The sequence below is a fragment of the Myotis lucifugus genome, unplaced genomic scaffold (assembly GCF_000147115.1).
Source record: "Myotis lucifugus unplaced genomic scaffold, Myoluc2.0 scaffold_772, whole genome shotgun sequence".
In the NCBI taxonomy this organism is placed as follows: domain Eukaryota; kingdom Metazoa; phylum Chordata; class Mammalia; order Chiroptera; family Vespertilionidae; genus Myotis; species Myotis lucifugus.
In genome coordinates, this window is record NW_005871820.1 from 104,340 (window position 1) to 118,264 (window position 13,925).

Consider the following 13,925-nt stretch of genomic DNA (forward strand, 5'->3'; position numbering starts at 1 on the left):
CATACTGGCCATTTAAAAATAAACGGCACCATGGACCTGGCACCGACAAACCAACACTCAGCTTCCCCCAAATGGGACACAGGCCCCGCCACCACTTCAGAGCGACACCCCACCAAATCGCAGCCAACACTGCCAAGACCCCAGGGTGCAAAGTGCAGCCCAGCCCAGCCCAGAAACGGTGACTGTGGGCACTGGGTAATTATGTCACATAGCAATGCCCGACTTCCTCTCCCTAGTGACTAGCGGCTAACTTTTTGACTCGAGGGCCACAATGGGTTCTTAAACTGGACCGGAGGGCCGGAACAAAAGCATGGATGGAGTGTTTGTGTGAACTAATATAAATTCAAAGTAAACATCATTACATAAAAGGGTACGGTCTTTTTTTTTTTAGTTTTATTCATTTCAAACGGGCCGTAGTTTGCCCACGGCTGGACTAGCCTCTTTGGAGTTTCCTCAGCCCAGGAACTCAACTTGCTTTATAGCCAGGTGCAAACATTGTACAGTTTAACCAAATGTTTGTGAAGCATTTTCCCATGCCTCATCTCATTTGATCCTCACAGAAGTCCTAGAGTAGGTAGATAGGAGACTCAGTGGAATCCTATTTTCTTTTCACTAGCCAGAAAACAGAGATTTGGAAAGCTTAGAAACTTGACCCGACTGAAAAGAAGTAAGAAATGGTGGACCTTGAAAATGACTTCAGGTTTTCTCACTGCGTAGAATATGGTCAAACACTACTACAGTTAAATATTTTACCCTTTGTTCTCCCTGCATGATCTACAATAATAATCTGCTTCGTGTTGATATTTACTGCTGTGTTGCTGACAATTACCTGAAAGAGAAGTTGGGATGCTTCACTGGGCTGGAAAAAGTTTAGCAAAATCAGAAAGCAGGTCTAATTAAGCAAGTTTATTCTATATCTATAAAAGGCTAAGTTGACTCATGCATTTGTGATACATATAAAGCTCTTGCTGGCGCCAATCGCATGCATCTGTTTCGATCTGTCGTCGATCGTGAATTTGGTTGACACTTCTATTATCGAGAAAGGGCGTATAGTGATATTAAAATATTTCTTCTAATTAATTTCATTTTGATGTGCATGAATCTGTGCACTGGGACATATATATGGCTAAGTGACCACCGTCCGTCCGTCCGACTGGCCAGTACATATGAGCACACACTGGCAATTTAAAAATAAACATTGACTTGTGCATGCGCGATGCATATAAGGCTCTTGCTGGCGCCAACTGCACATTTGTGTTTCGATCTGTCGTTGTTGATCATGAATTTGGTTGTTTTTGTTGACATTCTGAAGCTGAAAGAAAGTGGTGTCGTCGACAGAACATGTCTAAAGACCAACTATTGGCACAGCTGTCCCCGTCTGACACTGGCCTCCCATTTAAATTAATTAGAAGACAGTTTCCCGTGATGCCAGCATTTGCAAATGACTATTAATAAATCACAAGGACAAACTCTAGACAGAGTAGGAATATTCCTACCTGAACCCTGTTGGGGTCCAACCCCAACGGGTCCAGGGATCCCCAAAGGTGTGGACGGAGTCGGCGAAGAATGAATGACATGGAGACTGGGTTCAGTTCATCAGCATAGCGAGGTTCTCCCTCCAGGATCTCCAGCGAAGTTCTGGCTAGGATCTCCAGCGAAGTTCTGGTCAGGATCTCCAACCAAGTTCTGGTGCCATGTTCTCTCGCTAGGTTCTCCAGGTTCTCCAGCCAGGTTCAGTCACCAGGTTCTTTTGCCATGTTCTGTTTAGGTTCTCCAGTGAAGTTCTGTAGCCAGGTTCTGTCCAGGATCTTTTGCCATGTTCTCTAGCTAGGTTCTGGTTAGGATCTGATGAGGATCTGATGAGGATCTGATGAGGAGCTGATGAGGAGCTGATGACGATCTGATGTTTATTGTCTTGTTACATCTATATTTATACCAGCCGATTTTAATCCTGTCAATTTCTATTACAAAGGTTAGGGCGTTTCTTATCTCCATTCCAGGGAGTAAAGATTATGTAGCTTAACTACCCTCCTGGCACTTAATTAAGGGGTTGTATCCCCTCCCTAACCTCAGGGAAAAATCCCCACCTGGGGAAACAACCTTTCTCGGAGAGGTGACCTTGGTCAAAACACATGGCACTAAGGAGAGCAAACATTAAGAACAGTATGCCATATACGTCAGGTACCTCGAAACATATGCTGTGCAGATGTTTCTTCTCTGCATCAAGGATGGACCGGCTCCCGGCAAATTCCCCCTTTCTTATTTTTTAAATGATAGCGCATGTAAATCAGCGGCCACCTCTCGGATTGGGTTGTTGGCAAGCAATGATAGCGAGCATAGCAATAAACATAGTGGATGGAGTGCACACAGAGCCTTGTTCCTGTAGAAGGTTGCTGGCCTCTTCAGTCAAGGGATTTCAGCTGTCCTTAAGTCGGGGGTTTCGTTGTCCTTGTTGATCTGGCTACGGGCAGCATCATTGGTGGTGGGCTTCCCGAAGTGTCAGCGAGTTGAAGGGCTGCATCAAAGGGTCCATCAGGGCGGTGCTTGATGGTGGTGTCAGTGTCCGGGGAGGAATCAGCTGTGCCCTCTGGGTCCACCGATATGGATAATTCCGGGGAGGAGGAGGAGGAGGCGGAGACGGAGGGTGGTGTGACATAAGGTCGGATTAGACGGTCTGGAATCCACACAGGTGAGTCTGCATCCTGTGGAAATATACAAGCATCTCCTCTCCCCCAGGTTAAAAGTACATCAGGTCCCTTCCAGGCTCCTATAAGTAAGTCTTTCCATTTGACAAAATAAGTGAGTTTCTGCTAAATGAAAGTTTCTTTTGCTGATTTACTCAGAGTCCTCGGACCTGGCTGAGAGAGTAGCTTTCACTTCTTGCTTCTACCATCTGTTGGGCCTCAGTTGTTAACTTCTTCAGCTGACCCCATATTGGCACCTCAGTCCCTTGCATAGCCTTTCTTCTTTTTTCTGCTTTTCTGTCATGGGGCAACTCCAAGTCTTTGGAACGATGAGACAAGGAGCTTCTCTGGATCCATTGTGGTGACACACGTAATGCATTTACTCAATCCAAGGCAGGCATTAAAAAGAAAAACCCCAAATGCTCTCTTATATCCATTTTAAGAGTAGGATTGGTGCTTTCCGCTATTACCTAAGTCCTGATCTATCACCCCAGGGAGAGCTTTCCAATCCTGCACTTTTCCGGGGTGGAAAGGCTGCAGTGGGGTTAAGGATAAGGCTCCTTGGGCCTACCTTCTCCCATGCCTCTACATTTACCTTTCCGGCACCTTTCTTTCCTCAGAAAAGCATGGACATACTTCTTGTATAAAACATTCCGTCTGACTGGGAGTAACCTTAACTCCTCTGCTAGCAAGCATATGTGTTAAAAGATCAATACAGAGTCTTTTTTCTTTAGACTCAGTATGGCACATCTTCTTAATCTAAAGATCAATACAGAGTCTTCTTTCTTTGGACTCAGTATGGCACATCTTCTCAATCTAAGTTCTGTACTATCCACCTTCTTACCCTACTTATCCTCTATAGGGGGGTCTGCAGCACCCTGGTGGAGTCCTATCCGTCCCGAGTGTGGGGGTTCTCAATGGGGGGGGCTTACCTAGGGGAATCCTGTTCCAGGGGTTCCCAAAGGTGTGGACGGAGTCGGCGAAGACTATCCACCCTCTTTCTACGGTGGAGTCCTATCCGTCCCGAGAGTGGGGCTTACCTAGGGGAATGGGGGGCTTACCTAAGGGTCCCTGTTCGGGCGCCAATTGTTGGGGTCCAACCCCAACGGGTCCAGGGATCCCCAAAGGTGTGGACGGAGTCGGCGAAGAATGAATGACATGGAGACTGGGTTCAGTTCATCAGCATAGCGAGGTTCTCCCTCCAGGATCTCCAGCGAAGTTCTGGCTAGGATCTCCAGCGAAGTTCTGGTCAGGATCTCCAACCAAGTTCTGGTGCCATGTTCTCTCGCTAGGTTCTCCAGGTTCTCCAGCCAGGTTCAGTCACCAGGTTCTTTTGCCATGTTCTGTTTAGGTTCTCCAGTGAAGTTCTGTAGCCAGGTTCTGTCCAGGATCTTTTGCCATGTTCTCTAGCTAGGTTCTGGTTAGGATCTGATGAGGATCTGATGAGGAGCTGATGAGGAGCTGATGACGATCTGATGTTTATTGTCTTGTTACATCTATATTTATACCAGCCGATTTTAATCCTGTCAATTTCTATTACAAAGGTTAGGGCGTTTCTTATCTCCATTCCAGGGAGTAAAGATTATGTAGCTTAACTACCCTCCTGGCACTTAATTAAGGGGTTGTATCCCCTCCCTAACCTCAGGGAAAAATCCCCACCTGGGGAAACAACCTTTCTCGGAGAGGTGACCTTGGTCAAAACACATGGCACTAAGGAGAGCAAACATTAAGAACAGTATGCCATATACGTCAGGTACCTCGAAACATATGCTGTGCAGATGTTTCTTCTCTGCATCAAGGATGGACCGGCTCCCGGCAGAACCCGTTTTCGGACATGGTCAGTTATATGTTGCTTTCTCTCGAGTTTGAAGAGTGTGTGACGTTAATGTTAAAGTTGCAAATACTTTATCACGGGAAATTAGTCAAGCACTCTGAAAGTGTTTTTACTCTTAATGTGGTATACAGGGAGATATTAGAATAAGTTTAATAAATTTATCAGTCATTGTTTTTATCAATGTTTTTATATCATGTTTTTATTGTTTTTATGTCATGTCTTTGTTGTTGTTATATCATGTTATTATTTATTAATCAATTTATATATTATTTTCATATACATTTTACTAATTTTCTTTCATCTCTGACACTTCTATTATAGAGAAAGGGTGAATAACGATATTAAAATATTTCTTCCAATTAATTTCCTTTCAATGTGCACGAATCTGTGCACCAGGCCACTAGTGTGTGTGTGTGTGTGTGTGTGTGTGTATTTTTTTAAAGAAGATAGATAATAGGAGGATATATTTTTTAATTGATTTCAGAGAGGAAGGGAGAGGGAGAGAGAGAAACATCAATGATGAGAGAAAATCATTTGATCGTCTGCCTCCTGCATGCCCCACACTAGGAGATCAAGCCCACCACCCAGGCATGTGCCCTGACCAGGAATCGAACCATGACCTCCTGGTTCATAGGTTGATGCTCAACCACTCAGCCATGCCGGCCAGGCAATTACTTCTCTCCTTATCAGGCGCTTGTTTCTGGGTCTGAGTAACACCTGTGCTGCGGCAAGGGCAGCTGTGGGGAGCTCTTTGGAGGCATCTGGGATGACTTACCAATGTTAACTGAGTCCTCCCAGTCTTCCAGCACCTCCGTGACAATGAGCACATAGACATACGTTCTGTGCTTCCTCTCCTGGTTCTGAGGGCAAAGGGAGGAGGACAGAGGAAGAGTTACTCCTTACAGAGCTGAGATGACTTATGCGAAGTGCACTCTCACACTATGTCCAGAGAGGTTAGACACAGGATTCCTTTTACTTTTTATTGTCCTACAGTCAAACATGAACGAGTGCCAGATGAACTATTTGAAAGCGGCCACTTGCATTTGAAGGTAAGCTCCTTGGCTAGGTTTCTAAAGCCAAGACTTTACTCTCTTTTTTCCTTCCCTTCCCTTAAGTGCAACTTCATGTAAATGCTGTGAACAGGAAGGTCATGACCTCTCAAGAAAAAGGCACCAAGTAAATTTAGGTAGCTGGGCACCAGAAAGAAAAGAGACTGTGGATGGGCAGGGCCTCATCAGTGCAAGCCAGTGATCATCTCTTTTCCTACTAACCTCTTTATTCCCTGACTTCTCACTTCCCTTCACCTCCTCCAAATCTCTACCCCAGTAGATTTCCTTGTTTCTCTCTCTTTTGCTATAGCTGCTTAATCTTCCATTTTCCCTGTCTTCTCTACACTTATCTACCCCCTCACATCTTAGGAGGAAAGGTAGAGAGATAGAGATGGGGATAAATAATACTTACAAATAATATTCTAGCTCTTGGAGGAGACAAAGACTACAATGGACTGAATATTTATGCCCCCACCCCTCGATTTATATGGTGAAATCACATCCCCCAATGTGATGGTTTCGAGGTGGGGCCTTTGCGGCTGACCCTCAGGAATGGAATTAATGCCCTTATAACAGAGACCTAGAGAGCAACCTTTCGTTTTCCACCACATGAGGACAGAAACAGCCGTCAATGAAGCAGGAAGCAGGTGCTCAACCAGACACTGAATCTGCTAGTGCCTTGATCTTCCACTTACAGCCTCCAGAATGATGAAAAATCAATTTCTATTATTAATAAGCCACTTAGTTTATGATATTTTGTTCAGCATCTTGAATGGACTAAGACAAAGATATATTTGGTTATTAATACGATACCAAATGTACCAAAGATTTTAACAGACTTACCTCAAAAATTCCAACTAATCTTCCCAATGTCCCTTTTACTCCAGCCTGAAAAGTGGGAAAAAAATTAACATTGATGTTGTTTATATTGCTGTCTCATTCTGATTCTTCTGAGCAGTTTTGTAAAATAGAAATGAAAAGCAAAAGGACACATTTGGTGGGAGTCACACCAGTGTTTCATGTGTCACTGACAAGGGCATGTCGTCTCCTCCCAGGCTCTCCCCACACTGCAAAGCTGGCCAAACAGAGCAGATAATCAAGGCCACGGATTACTTCACTCATTTATTCATTTGTTCAACAAATGCACACTGAATGCCTAATATGAGTCAGATAACACCATGTACCAGGGATACAGTGATGAACAGGCTAGAACAAAAGGGCAAGGCCCTTGTCCACAGGACCAGGCCTTTATCTGACTTGTTCTTGGATGTCTATGTACAGTGTGCCCAGGACAGAGCTCAGCACCCGGCAGGAGTTCAGCAAAACTAAGTCAACAAAAACATACACCTGGTCATTGTGCCAGTGACAGGTACTGACAGAGGTGCACAGAGCAATGTGAAGGTCAGAAAGGGATGAGGAGAGCGACAACTTCATCCAGTGGTTAGGCATTTGAGTATATACTCTCTATCTCTGATTATTTTATTTATTTATATATTTTTAAGATCTGTATCTTTCTAATGTATTATTCAATCTATTCCAATTTACTACTTTTATTTTAAGCTGTATCCGGGCTAGAGTTATCCTATCTATAGTCTGCAATTTAGTTGATACTTTTAATTTCTACATGTTCTTTACATATCTATCTGTCTCCATTACATACGATTTTGTTTCCATGTTTTGTTCTTTTAAAATAGAAGCTATTCCTTTATTTATTTCTTGATCATCTGAATATGTTTCAGTTCTCTGTCAGGCCATGCTACAAAATTCATTGAATCGGAAGTGCATTCATGTTCCAGCTGGTGAAGGCGTACTTGTGAGGGGCTCTCACCAGGTCTTGACCTTTAGCGCTCCTGCTCCAAGGTGACCTGTGAATGCTGCAGACAGAGCCACGGAGTCAGAGGCGGGTTGGCTCCATCCTTCATGTGCACTGCATCTGTGTCCTCTCCCTACCTAGGTCCACATCTTTCTAAGTCTCAGCTCCTGGTGTCCTTCCCATCAGGCACCTGGGCCCCACTCCAAGGGTCCAGGCTGCATTCTGCAGTGCCACTCTGTTTCTGATCTATGGAGGATTACTTCATTCATTCATTCATTCATTCATTCATTCAACAAATACACACTGAATGCCTAATCTGAGCCAGATAACACTTTGCTCTTGAGCCAGACTATGACTTTTTAGCTTTTGCTTTTTATATCTGTCTCACAGGTCACCTTGGAGCAGGAGCCCTAAAGGTCAAGACCCGGTGAAAGTCCCCTCACAAGTACGTCTTCATCAACTGGAACATGAATGCACTTCCGATTCAATGAATTTTGTAGCATGGCCTGACAGAGAACTGAAACATATTCAGATGATCAAGAAATAAATAAAGGAATAGCTTCTATTTTAAAAGAACAAAACATGGAAACAAAATCGTATGTAATGGAGACAGATATGTAAAGGGTCAAAGGTGAGGGAAAGATGAACCCCTGGAAATGCCACGGAATGCTCTAACTTGTTTTCTATTACTACTACCTTCTTTGTATAATGACCTAAAAATTAAGTCAAAAATATTTTCTAAACACAATACAGGTGCTCAGTAACTTTGTACAGAATGAACAAAAATTTAAACTAAGTGCTCTAAAAGTTTTTTTTGTTTTATTAATCTTCACCCAAGGATACTTCTCCATTGATCTTTAGAGAGAGTGGAAGGGAGGGGGAGAGACAGAGAGAGAGAGAGAGAAACATTGATGTGAGAGAGACACGTGCGTTCCGACCAGGGCCAGGGATCAATCCTGCAACCAAGGTACGTGCCCTTGATCAGAATCAGACCTAAGACCCTTCATTTGTTGGGCTGACACCCTATCCACTGTCCACTGAGCCAAATCTGCTAGGGCTACTCTAAAAGTTTTAAGAGATATTGAACAGAAGCAAAAGAAGCCAATTTAAAGGCCTAAATGCCTAAATGAACTATATTTTAAAATTAATTTTTGCTAATTATCTGTCAAGGAATTCCATTCCTTTCTCTTGCCAACATGCCTGTTTCTTTTCCTAGTCTTTTCCACATCCAATCTTGTCCCCATACGGCTTTCAGTCTACTTGAATGGAAATGTCTACCTTTTCTTCTTTAAATTGCTTCTCTACAGTTTCAGAAATAACTGCACTTTCACAGCCAGCTAAGGCCAGCTAGATTGTACTTCATGAATTAAGCAGTGAAGCAGCCTGAACAACTGGGACAAGCTGGCACAGCAGCATGAGCTGGGAAGCCAATTCTGTCCTCTGATCCAGGCAGCCCAAGCCCACTCACATGTGTCCCCCTCACCCTGGTCACAGGAATGCACTGACAGGGCCAGGGAGTAGAGCTGTCAGGGTTGGGATGAGGGGGAGGTAAAGAAAAATCCATAGAGGTTCAAAGGGGCCATCATTTTTTTCTTCTAGAAAGTGGAGAAAGAGTTCTCTTTAGCAGTTATTGTGCAATTAATTTTTTTTGTTAATTCTCACCCGAGGATATTTTTTCCATTGATTTTTAGAGAGAGTGGGAGGAGGGGGAGGGAGAAGATGCGGGGGGGGGGGGGAGAGAGAGAGAGAGAGAGAGAGAGATGAGAGAAACACAGCTACTGGTTGCATCTTGCATGTGCCCCAATTGGGGCTGACCAGGGCAGAATCAAACTTGCAACCCAGGTACATATCCTTGACTGGGAATCAACCCTCCACCCCTCGGTGCGTGGGCTGACACTTGGAACCACTGAGCATGATCCCATGTACCCTGACCAGGTCACATGTCCGGTTGCAGGCTCCACCCCCAGTATCGGGCATGAAGGAGGCAGCTAACTGATGGTCCTCTCTCTTCAATGTTTCTCTCTCTTCCTCCCCTCTCTCTAAAATCAATAAAAACGTATTAAAAATGTTTTTTATCTTAAAAACCCCAAAAGTTTAGAAAATGGTCTTCAAATTTTAAGGGCACAAATCAACTTCATATTATGACAATTCAATATAATTAAAAAATTTTGTTTAATAGTAATTTCTGCATTCAGCATCAACATAGAACCTGGATTTACTCTGTTAGGCGCAGTTGGGAAAAATATAAAAGCATTTTCCTTTATAAAATTTATGCACTCACAAAACCTAGAGTAAGTCAAACCATACTGCCATCTGTACACTGAAATTTCAGTGGCTTTCACTTCTCATTAATGTTCAAGTTGTAGAAACTAACGGTAGTTTTATTTGTTTCTTAGTGTTTCTTTCGAGTTTTATATTAACACTTAGGGGATCTACTTGTATAAATTCTACCTAAGGTGATCCTACCAATGATTCTATAGTAAAAAGCCAAGAAATATTCCTCTATTTACGTTGTTATTTATTTTTATTTAAATAAAAAAATATTTTTTATTGATTTCAGAAAGCAAGGGAGAGAGAGAGAGAGAAACATCAATGATGAGAGAGAATCATTGATCAGCTGCCTCCTACAGGCCTCACACTGGGGATGGAATCTACAATCTGGGCATGTGCTCTGACTGGGAATTGAACCCTGACCTCCTGGTTCAAAGGTCGACACTCAACCACTAAGCCACACTAGGCTGGGCTATTTACCAGTTTTTAAAATTGAGCCTTAGGCCTGGCCATGGTGTCTCCATGGTTGAGCATCGACCTTTGAATCACAAGGTCACGGTTCAATTCCCAGTCAGGGCCAGGAGGCAGATAATCAATGATTCTCATTACTGATGTTTCTCCCTCTCTCCCTCTCCTTGCCTCTCTGAAATCAGTAAAAATGTATTTAAAAATGTATTTAAAAATGTAAATAAAATTGGGATTTAGCAGTTTTCTTAGGAGGAGGCTCTTCTTTAGTACGAAAGAGAATTTCAGTTCTTAAAAGTCATAGTGCTGAAAAAGACAGATTCCTCAGGGGCAAAGGCCCTCCATGGCAAGGTTCACTATAACCATTTTACTTTTTCATCATTTTCCACAGTCCAACTTCCGTCTCCCAGCTCTCTCTCACATGCTGCCACTAGCAATTGGGCTGTTATTTTTATCTCTCATGTGACTCTTGCATGTAGGTTGGGGTAGGTGTCAGGGTCACATCTGACAGATTTCTGGCCCAGACATTGGGGATAAGATTTGGTTCAGGGTACATGTAAGGTGGTCCAGCCAAGGTGCTGGTATGAACCTGTCTTTCTCAAATTCATTTGAAGCAGTTATAATGTCAATCTGTATGTCACAAGTTCCTACTCCAGAGGAGACTATTTAAAAGTCCTTCTTGCCCTAACCGGTTTGGCTCAGTGGATAGAGCGTCAGCCTGCGGACTCAAGGGTCGTCCCAGGTTCGATTCCGGTCAAGGACATGTACCTTGGTTGCGGGCACATACCCAGTAGGGAGTGTGCAGGAGGCAGCTGATCGATGTTTCTAACTCTCTATCCCTCTCCCTTCCTCTCTGTAAAAATCAATAAATATATTTTTTTAAAAAAAGAAAGTAAAAGTCCTTCTTAGCAGGAAGACATCTAAATAGCCCTGGCCAGTGTAGCTCAGTGAATAGAGCGCCAACCCATGCACGGAAGAGTCCCAGGTTCAATCCTGGCCCAGGTCAGGGCACGTGCAGGAGGCAATCAATCAATGTGTCTCTCTCACATTGATGTCCCTGTCTGACTCTCTCCCCCTCCCTTCCACTCTCTTTAAAAAATCAATCAATGGAAAAAATATCCTCAGGTGAGAATTAGCAACAACAATAAAAAAGAAATCCAAATAAATTATCTATTGGCCTTTATTATTCAACCATACGCAGGTGAACTTTAAAATACTAATTCTAGCACTTTCGGTCTAGTCAACACACATAATCTGAGCAAGTGCCTAGTTTTTAAAAAGAAAAAAATCTCAGCCCTGGCCAGTTGGCTCAGCTGGTTGGAGCATCCTGTACCCAGAAGGTTGTCGGCTCAATCCCCGTTGGGGTACGTATGGGAGGCAACCTATCAATGCTTCTCTCTCTCACATCAATGTTTCTCTCCCTTAAAAAAAATTCAAATGTCTTTTTATGATGTTTTACTGAAATTGGAAGTATTTATTTGCAAAGTGCTGGACCAATCAGGGAAACGTCCCCATCCTTCCCTCTAGTTCCCCCCTCTCCCCCAGTGTGTACACGAGGATTGGGCAGAGGCACTTCTGTGGACAAGCACTTTGAGCCTGCCACTGAAATGACCTCCCACCACAAAGAGCCTGGCTTTGTTGTGTAGTAAGGATGGGTACAAAGTGGACCATCACCTGCCGAAACCAACTTTTTACTCTAAGGGAGACATTTGGGCTGACACTGATGACTGTCTAGCCCACAGGCACTCTCCCTCCCTTGCCTTGCTACTGGGAAGTCCAGATTCTGTCAGGTGAGAGCTAAGGCACATGTGGCGTGGCACAGGGAATCCTACTTTCCTCTGCAGTGACCCACTTCTGGATAAATGGCTCCTGAGACGATGTCTCTCAGGGGTTTCTGGGAAAGATTTCCCATCACGATAAAAAAGCATTGCACAAAAAGAAACCCTATACCTCCTTGCTGTCAAGTGGGAACCTGAAACTTGGAGCTGCAACAGTCATCTTGTGATCATAAGGGGAAGGCCAAGAGAATCAACGAGAAGCTGAACCAAATTCTGACACCGCTGAGCTGCTGAAGCAACGTGATATGGCCAACCTCTGTCTTCTTACGTGAGAAAATTAACTGGTGCTGTTGAAGCCACATTTAGTCAGGTATTCTGGTACTTGTATCAGAAAGCTTCCTGCTACTTCGCTTGATTTAAAAGGTAGCTCTGTGAGACACTGGGTATCCAAAAACAAAAATGGTGCAAGTTCACAGGAGCTCTAGTATCAACGTTTCCTTTATTAAAGCAATTAAGCCCAGACCCAAAAGGAACTCAGAGGAACAACTCCAGTGCAAGTGTCTATAGAGGAAGCCCACAACAAAAACATATGGCCTTCAATGCACGTAACTTTCTGGTACCTGCCAAACTTTCTATCCCACAAGGAAAGAATCACAGTGAAGACAGATGGAAGTACCAGTAGATGGGAAGCCAGTGTTATGTGAAATCCCTTCCCAAGGTTTTGTTGTTGTTTTTTTTAAATGAAATATTTCAAACATGAAAAGGTAAAGAAAATAATAAACACTGAGCCACATGGGGTCCCTTCAAGATGCGTCAGAATCAGAGTCCTTAAATTTATTTTCTATGTAGCAAACAAATTCTGTGCTAGGCAGTTCGCATTTGTAAATTCAATGAATTAAGAGAAAGTTGTTAAGTGGCACCTCAGTCAGGTAACTTTGACCTGCACAGGTCCAGTGGCTGTTGGTTAAAGGTGGTGGAGTCTCTAGAGGCAAGAGTTGCATTTAGTATTTGCTGAAACCACTGTCAATTATACTGGAGTCAGTGAAAAAGTAATCTGTGGCTATACTTCCTAATGACTAAAACTCTTTCCTGGAATGTGGTGCTGGGTCAGAAAGCAAATACAACTGTTTTGGAAGAGTCATCTGGACTCAATTCATTTAGCAGAATGCACTTGGCTCCTAGCCCAGTAATTCAGTCTCTCTTCAGAGTTCCAACACAAACCAGCTCAAGCACAGTACTATATTCTCTATGGGGGCAGATTCTAATCTCTACACGAAGCCACTGAATTAACTATTCATTAATGGGTAGCATTCAATGATGTGTGATAATGTAGACAGTTTATAAACTTAGTAAAAATATATCTTTTTTTAATTCCAGGCTTTAAAAAATTCGTTGAAAGGTAATTTAGGAGTAGTTATTTGTAGTAAAAGAGAGCTAATCTTTAAATTAGGTTCTCTGAATTTAAAGTTCCTAATAAGTTTAAAATAAGTAATAAGCAAGAAATAATATATATCAATTCTTTGACTAAAGAGTGATTTGTTTTTTTAATCCTCACCCGTGGATATTTTTCCATTGATTTTTTAGAGAGAGTGGAAGAGAGAGGGGAAGACAGAGAGAAATACTGATGTGAGAGAAATAAATCAATTGGTTGCCTTCTGTGCACACCCAGACCAGGGCCCAGGCTGGGGAGGAGTCTGTAATGAATGACATGCCCTTGACTGGAATCTAACCTGGGACCCTTTGGTCCGCAGGCCAATGCTCTATCCACTGAGCCGTACTTGGGCTAAAGAGTAATTCTTTTAAAAAGCTGCTTGATATAAAGCTGCTTAAAAAGATGACTGAATTTACAAAAACGTGACCTACTTAGAATTTTTTATCTATTAAAAGCAAGATATCCCTATTCATGTCTTAAATGATTAGCTTAGAGCAGCAATTTTCAACCGGTGTGCCACAAAAATTTTAAAACATGCAATACCTGACTATTTAGTCATGCACTGGCTTCTTTTCCCTTAGACTGTCAAATTAAAAAAT

At 43.0% G+C, this 13,925-nt stretch overlaps 1 protein-coding gene across 1 annotated transcript in view; it reads right to left on the bottom strand.

The window, feature by feature from the left end:
* The window catches only part of LOC102421247 (diphosphoinositol polyphosphate phosphohydrolase 1), a 66,553-nt gene that overhangs the window by 17,545 nt on the left and 35,083 nt on the right, over positions 1-13,925 (bottom strand). Inside the window, exons 3-4 of the mRNA XM_023746965.1 lie at positions 6,411-6,455; positions 5,294-5,378 (exon numbers count right to left, since the gene is read on the bottom strand). Coding sequence (XP_023602733.1) covers positions 5,294-5,378; positions 6,411-6,455 — 130 coding nt within the window. The remainder of the gene's footprint in view (positions 1-5,293; positions 5,379-6,410; positions 6,456-13,925) is intronic.